This window comes from Phyllobates terribilis, unplaced genomic scaffold, assembly GCF_046119375.1.
Source record: "Phyllobates terribilis strain yellow unplaced genomic scaffold, ASM4611937v1 Scaffold_5__5_contigs__length_657084704, whole genome shotgun sequence".
NCBI lineage: Eukaryota > Metazoa > Chordata > Amphibia > Anura > Dendrobatidae > Phyllobates > Phyllobates terribilis.
The window spans coordinates 421138747-421151834 of record NW_027362765.1 but is presented as its reverse complement, the minus strand read 5'-3'; the positions used below and the strand labels follow the sequence as shown (position 1 = coordinate 421151834).

The following is a 13088-nucleotide window of genomic DNA, read 5'->3' as shown; positions in this document are numbered from 1 at the left end:
ATGTGCAGCACCCTGCGGAGCCACTACTAGAAGGCGAAGCAGCTCGGTAAGTGAGTACTTCTGGCCGGCAGCCGCCACCGACACCAATAACAGCTGATCGGCGGGGGTGTTGGGTGCTGGACCCCGGCCGATCAGACATTGATGACCAATCCTAATGATAGGTCAATGATAAAATAGTGGACAACATCTAACGCCTTAACAGGACATTGAGGGCCTCTTCTTCACATCCACATTGGGTTGTCCGGTCATAACTACGAAGTGATGGATCCATTGTGAACAGATACCAGTAACCCCACTGATTTATAGAGGGGCTTGTCCGGTCCAGTCACGACGTAGAAGCAACGATCGTAGTAAAACTCTGAAGTGATGAATCGCTTCCTACACCAACATTGCTGCGCAGTAAAGAATCTGGAGTCTATACTGATCCGTACAACAGATGGCGAAGTTTTATAAAACTGCCAGTCACCCTTACTGATCAGCAGTTTACAGATCCTGCAAAGAGCAAACAGTGTAAGTACCCAGGACACAAAAGCTCAATACACCGAGTAGTGGCTGTTCTAGGTACTGCAGCTCAACTTCCATTCACTTTAATAAACGGCACCTTAGAACCATTACCACACAGTGTATGGAGCCGTGGTGTCCTGGCTACACACACTATACTTAAGGCCACTGTGAGACTTCCAGACAGATGATCAGTGGGGATGCTGGGATTTTGGACCTCCATTGATCTGATATAGATTTCCGATCTTAAGGATAGAACAAGCAAATCAATTTTGGAACAAATCAAGCCAGACATGTCACTCGAAGCAAGGATCACCAAGCTACGACTTGCCTACTTTGGACACATCAGAAGAAAGCAAATTACTGGAGAAGGACATCATGGTCAGAAGAACAGAAGGAACAAGGAGATGAGGAACACCAGAAACCCAATGGCTTGTTACTATCAAGATAACGGCTATGAAGATCCTGGTGGACCTATCTAGGCTTACACAAGATCGACCTTCCTACAGAGAGTTCATCCATCAAGTTACCATGACTCAAGATGGAGCCGAAGGCCGTTAAATAATAATAGATAGGTCATCAGTATCTAACTCCTAGATGACCCCTTTAAATGCATGGAATTCGCATCCTGTAGGAGAATGAAGCCAATAATTGGAAAATAAAATTATTTTTTTGTTCTAAATTAGAAAACTGACTTAACACACAGAGATGCATACGCTCATAGGTTTTGAAGCGGATCATTGGGAGGGGATCTGTCAGCGGGATTTCACTCCCCCACCCTTCCTCTTCAAACAATTTATCTACATGTGTAGCTCTAGGTCACTCCAGCTCTATGGTCTGCCCAACGACACCTCCTCCAGCTTGACTGACAGCTCCTTGGTCTGAAGTAACACAGAATAAAGGCTGTCAGTCAAGCAGAATATTACACAGCTGTCCCGGGTGCAGGCTCTCCTCCCTTCACCTCGGTCCGCTGCACTCTGTTGTGCTCCACATCGGGCTTTCCAGGTTGCCTGGCATGTGACCTCATCTCCCTAGGCCTTTTATGGCCAATTTTAGGACACACCTGTGTCTCTTGATTGTTATTCAAGAAGTTAGTGCTACTCTTCTCCTCCTGTGCACACCATGTTACTTATCTCTATCCCTGTTGGCTTCTCAGCATTTGTCCTGCTGTTCCCAAGATTCCTGAGGACGTCCCGTCCTCGCTCTCCACGTGTCATCCTGACAGCTGCACTGATGCTCAGGGCCCATATACCCACTCGGACCTAGGGCTGAGTGTGTCCACTTCATCAGGTGAGTAATACAGTAGGAGGCAGCGCTGGGCAGGCAATAGAGCTGGAGTGACAGAGGCTTCAGTTCAGATCTACAGTCTCATTTGCATATCATTTCAAACGCTGATATCTTAGTAAAGGAGGAGAAGACCGGCCCTGTAAATGTATTACTGGACTTGTCTTTAAAAGAGCTACATGTGCATATAAATAGTTTTGAATAGGGTGGAAGTGGGGTTAAATCCTTCTGACCGATTCCCTTTAAGAATAAATCTGTATAAATCGGCATTGGGACACTGATCACTTTCAATAGAAAACTATAATTCCCTGTACCAGAATTCAGCTTCCAGGTCAAAGTCACATTTTAGAGATTCTCTCATCATCAACAGGCAGAATTACAGTGAGAGTTAAGACAGGATTCACCGTTCACAACATGCGATAAGTCATAGCTCACCTCCTCCCCCTCCCTGTACAATAATCCTTGCACAGGTCACAGATTATGGCTAGACAACTCTGATAGAAATCAATGATTCAGATAGATGCAGTCTTTTGTTGTATATACAAATCCTATATATCCTTAATAGTATATTAAATCCCTAAGGAGAAAGTATACATGTATAGAACCTGCAGAAAGAATAAGAGAATCATGATGCTACAAGGGTTATTAAAGGGGTTGTCCACTACTAGGACAACCCCTTATTGAACTAAATGTTACTATCTTAACCGCTCAGACTCTGCCTTCCCCTCACTGTACATGCAGGGATCCTGTTTCACATGCTGAGCAGCAGATAGTCCAGAGTCCAGTGAGCAGGGAAAGAACAAAACAATGTGTCAGCTGCTGGATTTGTGTTGTAGACAATGAGTATTTACAGAACGACATGACACCTTTTAATGGCATCCAGACGGCTGTCAAATGAACAAAGTTTGTAAGCAGTGGAGAGCTGTCGTCTGTCTGGCACAATGGATATCATATACACAGGAAGATCTTGCAGCATCAAACAAATGTACTATACAATAGCAATTTAAAAAAAAAAAAAAAAAAACCTACTTCAGCTGAACCCGCTGATATCGACAGATTTGACCGACCATCAAATGCATAGAGAGGCGCCATCTGGCTGATGGTCAGGAGAGAGGTGGATGCCGATTACAATGTTCTCCCTGAGACAAGACGCTGGCTGAGCAAGAGTATGAGAGAGTCGGTGGAGATGGCCGTTGGCCAAATGATCGGGCACAGCATCGTTCATCCAATAGCCATCTAATGTGTATGGCACAACTAAGCTCTGGGATGCAAACTGGTGGAAAATCAGCCAGATTTAGGTACTCTTCTGCATTTTTTTAATCAATTTGGAAATTTTCAGCAGTGGCACCTTCATCTTTTAACATATGGAAAGAGTTTCCCTATCCAAAAACTCTTCCATGAGGATGTCAGGGAAGAAAAGGTCTGCTTTTTAATTTTCCTCAAAAACACAGCTCCACTTATGTCCACAAGTTATGCCTGGTATTACAAGTCAGTGCCATTCTTGTGAAGGGTACTATGCTGATACAATCTTAAAGGGGTTGTCCACTACCTTTATAATGAGGATTTATTCTTAGGATAGTTCAACAGTATAATATTGTAAGACCGGATACTTGGCAACAATCAATCAGAGATGTTATCACCGGTGGCTGGATATAAGACAGCACAGGTACTGCAGATCATTTCCTATTGAAGAGAATAGGAGCTTGATCTGCAGGACTCGGGAGCAGCCACTAAAAAGTGCACAAGGAGGGCGACCCACAGGCGGACCGAAGGAGGGCGACCCACAGGCGGACCGAAGGAGGGCGACCCACAGGCGGACCGAAGGAGGGCGACCCACAGGCGGACCGAAGGAGGGCGACCCACAGGCGGACCGAAGGAGGGCGACCCACAGGCGGACCGAAGGAGGGCGACCCACAGGCGGACCGAAGGAGGGCGACCCACAGGCGGACCGAAGGAGGGCGACCCACAGGCGGACCGAAGGAGCGCGACCCACAGGCGGACCGAAGGAGCGCGACCCACAGGCGGACCGAAGGAGCGCGACCCACAGGCGGACCGAAGGAGCGCGACCCACAGGCGGACCGGTGGAGGGGTGCCAAGTGTTGGAGGTCTGGCCATTCCAGGAGTAGTATGGACCCTAAAATGTGGCTGAATACTGTACATGTAAAGTCATCACAAATCGCTCACTTTCAATCTGTCCCAAGAGAACTATTGGACTTCCCAATGGATTTTGGAATGAAAACAATATCAATATTGGAAATAAATTAGGATTTTGATTCAGTCCAAAAATAGATTGGAAGCACAAGGGTGAGCAGTGCTTTCCCCTTTAGCATTACACCTGCTGTAGAATGGTCCACGCTCTCGACTATCAGCGCGGTGCTCATGCCAGCCATCTACACGGCAGAGCTATGTGCATCACCAAGGTGTCTGCTTCCACTCCTTACAGGTCACTCAGCAGTTGTACAGATCACTCGATTTCCTTATATAACTATGTAAATGGAGAAGAGAATTTATTTTCACAAAAGGAGCAAACCAAACACAATGAGACATTTCTGATGAGTTTCCGTTAGAGAAATCACTAACAATCATGGAGTCTAGTGACAACAGTCCACTCTTACATGGGCGAACACAACACTTAGACTTTGAGGGTGCTTCTACCGTTTGATCAAGTTTTTGAACCCAATGTCAGGAGTGGATCATAAAAGGTTTCAAAACCAGAATATAAAATTCACTCTCCTGTCTGCAAGTTATTTTATTTTCACATTTTTCACGCTGCCCCAGGCCTATGGAATGCTTTGCCTTGAACAATCAGATTAATTCCCAAAATGCATTTATAAGTTTGCATTAAAACCACATCTGTTAAGCCAGGCCTGGAAAACATCACAAAAAGACACCAGCCTTTTATCTCCATTATTCCTCAAAACCTGGACCCTTAATTCAACCCAATCTCCAGCACTTCTTGTACCATAATCCAATGGAATTGCTCAGCACAGGAACAGAAGGAGAGTATGTATCATGGGATTGTTTAGCGGTGTAGCTGCCTCTCTGCAGGGTTTAAAATGTGGACAACCCTCGTGCTAAGTGAATGGAACTGAGCAGCTGTAGCTGAGAATTGCCTCTACAAAGTGTACAGAGCTGAGCGCACACATCCAGTTGAAGTGGAAGCTGTAAAAAGCGGATTGGTGCACTTTCAGACTGCCTGTTTTATTACATAGTTTATAAGTTACATAGTTTATAAGGCCGAAAAAAGACAAACTAATCTGTAACTGCCAGGTGCAGAATCTCCAGTGTATTCTTATGAGATGCAACTTCAACCTGTCTTCCTGCCTCCTGCTTGTAAGATCTGACAGGACAAAACCTATCACAAGCAGAAGGCAGGGAGAAAGGCTGAAGCTGCATCACATAAGATACACCAACTGCATTGGGTCTCTGTTTTGTGAGATAGGGGTGTGTGTTTTATAACCTAAATACAGCAGTTCTATGCCAAAAAGTACAACTGCAGCCATTGGCTAAAACTCAGAGCAGGACAAGCACAAAGTGATAAGACTCCAGTCTAACTGCATAGCCAGAAGAATCATGGGATATTCAAGCTACATTAAGGGGAAGGAAAAATAAATATCTCAACATTTTTAATAATACTAATAGTAGCCCATGATGCACTATATAGGCAAATAAAATGCTTTTAATTATGAGTTCTGATCAATTTTCTTTTCCAGGCATTACCGTAGTTCATTGTGAGGCCGACTTTGTACAGGACACTGTATGGAGGTACAAAATGTGACTGCTTTCACACCGTGTTCATTGATCCCATCGGGGCTTATGTCCGAACACCAAGCAAGACGGGATTCGGGCGTATGTGCTGATGGGGCCACAGACTATAATGGTGCCAACAGAGCGAACATGTGCTCTGACGTGCATCATTTTTGGGGGTGACACACCCAGATGCAGTCTATTACGTCTGAGGGTCAGCCCTGCAAACTTTCTTAAAAAGTGGCTAGAGTGGCAAAAAAAGCTAAAACAAAAAAAAGTTGCACATTTTTTATGCACAGACAGACACACAAATGTGGCAAAATTAGAAACTTTATTCCCACCAGAAAACTATCACAAGTCATTTAATAATTCTCCCCTATGTGTCTAGAGTAAAAATTACTCTGAAATACAGCATCCGAAGGAGATTGCCACATGGAAGGAAAGGCTCAGGGATGTACAGCGGGGCCCCTTAGCCGAAATAGTTGTATGACATCTCCAGAGCTTTCTAAGAGTCAAACCTATACCAGAAGGGCGTCCTTATGACATGTATTTAACAGGTTAACATCTGGATAATATATATATATATATATATATATATATATATATATATATATATATATATATATATATATATATATATATATACATACATACACAGTACAGACCAAAAGTTTGGACACACCTCATCTAAAGATTTTTCTGTATTTTCATGACTATGAAAATTGTACATTCACACTGAAGGCATCAAAACTATGAATTAACACATGTGGAATTATATACTTAACAAAAAAGTATGAAACAGAAAATATGTCTTATATTCTAGGTTCTTCAAAGTAGCCACCTTTTGCTTTGATGACTGCTTAGCACACTCTTGGCATTCTCTTGATGAGCTTCAAGAAGTAGTCACCGGAAATGGTTTTCACTTCATAGGTGGGCCCTGTCAGGTTTAATAAGTGGGATTTCTTGCCTTATAAATGGGGTTGGGACCATCAGTTGTGTTGTGCAGAAGTCTGGTGGATACACAGCTGATAGTCCTACTGAATAGACTGTTAGAATTTGTATCATGGCAAGAAAAAAAGCAGCTAAGTAAAGAAAAACTAGTGGCCATCATTACTTTAAGAAATGAAGGTCAGTCAGTGCAAAAAATTGGGCAAACTTTGAAAGTGTCCCCAAGTGCAGTTGCAAAAACCATCAAGCGCTACAAAGAAACTGGCTCACATGAGGACCGCCCCAGGAAAGGAAGACCGAGAGTCACCTCTGCTTCTGAGGATAAGTTTATCCGAGTCACCAGCCTCAGAAATCGCAGGTTAACAGCAGCTCAGATTAGAGACCAGGTCAATGCCACACAGAGTTCTAGCAGCAGACACATCTCTACAACAACTGTTAAGAGGAGACTTTGTGCAGCAGGCCTTCATGGTAAAATAGCTGCTAGGAAACCACTGCTAAGGACAGGCAACAAGCAGAAGAGACTTGTTTGGGCCAAAGAACACAAGGAATGGACATTAGACCAATGGAAATCTGTGCTTTGGTCTGATGAGTCCAAATTTGAGATCTTTGGTTCCAACCACCGTGTCTTTGTGCGACGCAGAAAAGGTGAACGGATGGACTCTACATGCCTGGTTCCCACCGTGAAGCATGGAGGAGGAGGTGTGATGGTGTGGGGGTGCTGTGCTGGTGACACTGTTTGGGATTTATTCAAAATTGAAGGCATACTGAACCAGCATGGCTACCACAGCATCTTGCAGCGGCATGCTATTCCATCCGGTTTGTGTTTAGTTGGACCATCATTTATTTTTCAACAGAAAAATGACCCTAAACACACCTCCAGGCTGTGTAAGGGCTATTTGACCAAGAGGGAGAGTGATGGGGTGCTACGCCAGATGACCCAGCTTCCACAGTCACCAGACCTGAACCCAATCGAGATGGTTTGGGGTGAGCTGGACCGCAGAGTGAAGGCAAAAGGGCCAACAAGCGCTAAGCATCTCTGGGAACTCCTTCAAGATTGTTGGAAGACCATTTCCGGTGACTACCTCTTGAAGCTCATCAAGAGAATGCCAAGAGTGTGCAAAGCGGTCATCAAAGCAAAAGGTGGCTACTTTGAAGAACCTAGAATATAAGACATATTTTCTGTTTCACACTTTTTTGTTAAGTATATAATTCCACATGTGTTAATTCATAGTTTTGATGCCTTCAGTGTGAATGTACAATTTTCATAGTCATGAAAAAACAGAAAAATCTTTAAATGAGAAGGTGTGTCCAAACTTTTGGTCTGTACTGTATATCAGAATCCAATGACAGTGAACGGCAGCTGCCCCAGGACACATTTGATGTACACGTTACATTACTCTGTTTCAGGACAGCTGGCAAAATTATAAATAATAGTTAAATGACAAAAGTGATAAAAAATATGTAAAAGGTAAAGTAAAAGTATCTGGACTGTTACGCAAAACCTTTAGATTAGGATTTAAGGGGGATTTCCAGTAGAGTATACTGGCATATAACTTGGTAACATCCAATGACGCACCCATAAAGAAACTTGACCGCTGCAGTCAATCACAGACTGCAGCAGGGATGTGACTAGCAAAAGGGGCAAACACCGTTTCCAGAGTAGGCGGGGATCTGTGCTGGATATACGCAGTGACAAAAATGCTCTGCTACTTCACTCACTCTTTATGAGACAGAGACAGCCGAGTGCATCGCTCGTCTACTGCAGTCAGTCCCATAGAGACTCTTCGCAAAGTGGATCGGCGGCTACTGCGGACTAGGAGTGGTGGCCAAACGTGCACTATCCTATAGAGATGGTCAGCACTGCACCGAGATCGTGGGAGCATGCATTAGATCCTAATCCCCGACACCTCTGTTCAGCCCCACAGCCCTCCCGCTCTGCTGCTGCTGGCCTGAATTGTCGCAAGCCGGAGCCCTCGCCCCGCAACCGGGAGCCCGAGTTGCCAAAGACTAGTTGCCAGCCCTTTACTCATCCTCAGCATTTCTGTGCAGAATCTGAAAAAATAATTGGCTTTTTTTTCCCACCATGCAGAAACTTTGTGCAGCTTGTGATCAGGACTGCGGGAACCATAGTCACAGTCATGGGATGAAGATTTGACAAGAGTGAACTAGAAGGAGCACTGCACGCTGCTTAGCTCTGTGCCTCAGATGGGAGTCCCAGTACTCAGACCCAGACCAATCAGATGGTGACAATTTACCCAGGTGATAACGCAGCACTTATTATAGAGGGAAACCCCCAGATGTTTCACTGCAACGGAAAATAAGGCGGCTCCATGAGGGTCTGGTAACACCTGGGCCTAGGAAACCCACCACTTCCCTCTTCTTGAGAACAGAGGGGATTATTAAGAAGAAGTAAATTACTAAAATTACTCGGTTTTACAAAAACTTTACAATTTTATCCATAATTTCCTTTATTGTAGAGGAGACATCCCCTCTAAAGGGTTTCTCAAGGAATAAAAAAAAATGTAATTGATGGCAGAAAATGCTATAAAATAAATAAATATAAATCTGCACTGCTGTTGGTAACTTACAGTGATAATGTGTCAACTATGAGCCAATCAATGGCCACAGGGGAGAGGTGCGGGATATGCAGGCAACACTGCTGATATCAGTGATCGGCCGCAGTGGTCATGTCTGCGATACCAAGTACAGACTATGATGTCTGGACCGACCACAGGTTTCCTGACAGACTTATAAGGGGTCATTCATGGATGGAATTAGAGCTGAAACCCAAGAGAGGAGCCCACCAGGGTGGTCTCAATATTCAATGTCATACCCTGGTGCCCCCAACACTGAAGTACATTATCCCCAAACCACAGCTAGACACAGGTGAACAAGGGGCCGCCGTGCACTAGTGTGACCCCAGCGGGTACATGATGGGATTGTCTGCAGCCCGAGCAAAGCATCTCATCTCTACAGACGTCCCCGGCCGGCACAGCAGGACCTTCTCCTGGCGCACTACTCCTCAGGTCTGATGGTGGCCATACACAACCAATGCAATGTAGTATGTCAGGTACTACCACTCCCAGCATCCCACAATCATCACCCCCACTGTGCTATACAGACAGACGTAAGGGTGGAAATCACAGATCTTCTGCCCAAGTCTACAGGATAAAGGAGACTGCGTCCATGCAACGGGAGTGGTACTAAAAGTCTCAGCAAGTTACCCCAGCCCAGTGAATCTTGGCTTTTAGACACATCGCGCTCTAGCTGTCAGGTCAGGTGCTACAACTCCCATGATTAATATTCAGTTGGTCTTACAGCCTAAACTTATCAGTAGTACTATAAATCCCAGCATTGCCTGACAGCCTGGTCATGTAAACTATAGCTGTTTCTAGCCCCTGGGGCACTACAGGTCCCAATAGACCATCACTGCCTGATCATGTAACCTAAAGCTTTCTTTCTGTGTGGTACTACAAGTCCCAGCATGCCACCATTCCAGGCCAGCCAGGGCCTGCTGCATGTCTCCCACTTGCCCTATGACAGATCAGGAGGGTAGTACTACAAATCCCAGCAAGCCAACATGGCAGCCTCGGCCTGCTGGGTGCTGTAGTCCCATCCCGAGGAGCCACAGGTGGCCGGTGTCTGCCTGACACATCCCACCCAGGAGAAGCCGGCGGCTCCCTCACCTCATCCTCCAGCAGGGTCGGGAGAGGCTGGAATTCATAAAACTCTTTGCAGCCTCCATCTTCCTCCTCTGCCCCCTCGTCCTCGTCGTCCTCCCGGTAATATTGCGGCACGTCTACCTCCTCGGCCTCCTCCATCCCGGCCGCAGCAGCAGCAGCGCTGCCAGCTCCGCGATTATCACACGGCCAGATCGTCAGCTTTGAAATAAAAAAAAATTGTTGAAAGTGGCCTTATTGCTCATGCGCAGCATCCGATCGCTTCCGCATTTCGACTAATCTCAGCGTCTCTCCCGTCACCTGGTAACGTGACGTCAGTGCCGCCCCGCCTCCTGTACGATCATATTAGATCTTCAGCGCCCTCTGGGGGCAGTAGAGTGGATTGCAACCTTTGGCGGTTGCTCTCTTGAGCGGCTGCTTCCTGACATTCCGTTACATGGAGCGGTGTTCTGTGGTTGCCGGGTTAGGCTATGTGCCCACGATGCAGAAATGCTCAGGATTTTTTCCTGAGCGTTTCTGCATCTCCCTGGCAGAAAAAAACGCATGCGGATTGTACATGCGGATTGTACATGCGGATTGTACATGTGGATTGTACATGCAGATTGTACATGCGTTTTCCTGCCAGGGACATGCGGATGTGAAGCGTTCTTCACTTGCATTTCCGCATGCGGTTTGACAAGCGCTTTCCAAGCGATTTTAGCATCACTTGAAAAGTGCTTGTGATATCTAGGTCACACTATATAAATCCATACAAACGGCATGGATTTATATAGTGTAACCCGAGAGAATGGTTAAAAATAAAAAAATAAACCTATACTTACCTTCCGATGACCCGCACTGTCTTGCTACGCTCCTGTGCTGGCTGCCAGCAGATCACGGTACGCTGTACTGAAGGACCTGCCGTCACATGACTGTGACGTCAGCGCAGGTCCTCCAGTCCTGCGCGATCTGTCGGCAAGCGAAGAGAAGGAGTCCGGGGGTCATCGGAAGATGAATATAATCTTTATTTTTTATTTTATTCTTTTTTTATGGTACCTGGGTGTGGAGGAGAGTCTCCTGTCCTCCACACCCGGGTACCATCCGCACATTAGAACGTGCCAATTACACAAGTAGAGATGCAGTCTTGCGGAATTGGCGCGTTCTAATGTAAGTCAATGGCGGCAATTACGCAGCGCTTCCGCAAAATTAATGGACATGCTGTGGATTTTTGAGCGCAGCATAAACGCTGCGGAAAAATACGCAGCATGGGCATTGAAAGTGTGGAATTGCATTGGAGACCATGGGGGAAGGTTTACCAAGCGTTTCCCAAGCGTTTACGCTGCGGAAATTCCGCAGCGTAAACGCTTGAAAAACGCATCGTGTTCCCACTATGCGCTTTCCAAGCGTTTATGCTGTGGAATTTCTGCAGCATAAACGCTTGGGAAACGCTTGGCAATCCGCCCCCCATGGTCCCCAATGACAAGCCGCAATGTCAATGCACATGCTGCGGATTTTTTCGCAGCGTTTATGCTGCGCTCAAAAATTCGCAGCATGTCCATTAATTTTGCGGACACGCAGCGTAATCGCCGCCATTGACTTGCATTGAAACGCATAATATCCATGTCAGTACATTTGTACACACGGATATTATGCGTTTCTATGTGCGGATGGTACCCAAGTCTGGAGGAGAGAGTCTCATCCAGACCTGGGTACCATAGAAACTGTAAAAAAAAGAATTTAAAATAAAAAATAAAGTTTATACTCACCTTCCGTTGTCCTCCCGGTGTTTTGTCTGCTCCGTCCGGTGTCTTGCATTGCTCGCGGTGGTGTGAAGGACCTGCGGTGACGTCATTGAGCCATGTGATGGGTCACATGACTCAGTGACGTCATGGCAGGTCCTTCACAACAGCGCGGGCAATGCAAGACACCGGACGGAGCAGACAAAACACCAGGAGGACAACGGAAGGTGAGTATAAACTTTCTTTTTTTATTTTTTACCGTTCTTATTCTTTTTTTTAACTAACTTGGTCACACTACTATAAATCCATGCCGGTTGCATGGATTTATATAGTGTGAACAAGTTGTCAAGCACTTTTCCATGTGATGCTAAAATCGCTTGGAAAAGCGCTTGATAGCCCTCATGCAGAAATGCATGCAAAGACGCTTGACAAACGCTTCTACCTGGCGGGAAAAACGCATGTAAAAAACGTATGCGTTTTTCCTGCCAGGGAGAAGCGTAAAAAATATGCAGCATTTCTGCATCGTGGGCACAAAGCCTTACTGCTCCTCCCCAGATTTACATGCGGATTTTTTAAATTTGGATTCTTTTAGTATCTTAGCAACTAGAGGTGAAATAAAATCCTCCGGACCTCTGGTGAGATTTTGGACTCCAAATTAAAGAAGCACTCCTCCTCCTCCTCACATCAAAGATGTGTACTTACAATTGCTCATTTTGCCTATCTACCTAGTTAATGCTTCTCTTTTACATTATGTCTATGCTGTACCGTAGCTACCCGGGGGGAAGGAGGGGAGGGCAAAGGGTGCGGCCGCCCCGAGTCCCGCGCTCTGAGGGGCCGACCCGGGGCTGCGCTACTTTTAACTGTATGAGCCTGCACTGATACAGTTAAACTCTACGGCAGAGCATGCAGACACGATCTCCCTGCACTGCCGCTATGGGGCCCGTGAGTTGGGGGCCCCTCACAAGTTAAACTGTATTGGCATCTGTCTATACAGTTGAAATGTGTGATGTGCTACGCTTCAGAACACAATCTGCAGAGACCAGATCAGCGGGGAACGAGGAGGAGAGGCCAGTATTGTATTTATTTTAGAATATTGTGGGGGTCATAAAACTGTATTGGAGGACTATGGGGTGCACTATACTGAATGGGGGTGCATTATACTATATGAGGATGCATTATACTGAATGGGCTATGGGGGTACATTATACTG

General features: G+C 45.8%; 1 protein-coding gene across 1 annotated transcript in view; it reads right to left on the bottom strand.

Moving 5' to 3' along the window:
- KNDC1 (kinase non-catalytic C-lobe domain containing 1) overlaps positions 1-10457 on the bottom strand; it is a 98461-nt gene extending 88004 nt beyond the window's left edge. Inside the window, exon 1 of the mRNA XM_073685208.1 lies at positions 10167-10457. Within this exon, the coding sequence (XP_073541309.1) occupies positions 10167-10301 (135 nt within the window). The 5' untranslated portion in view covers positions 10302-10457. The remainder of the gene's footprint in view (positions 1-10166) is intronic.
- Between the last annotated feature and the right edge of the window lie 2631 nt (positions 10458-13088).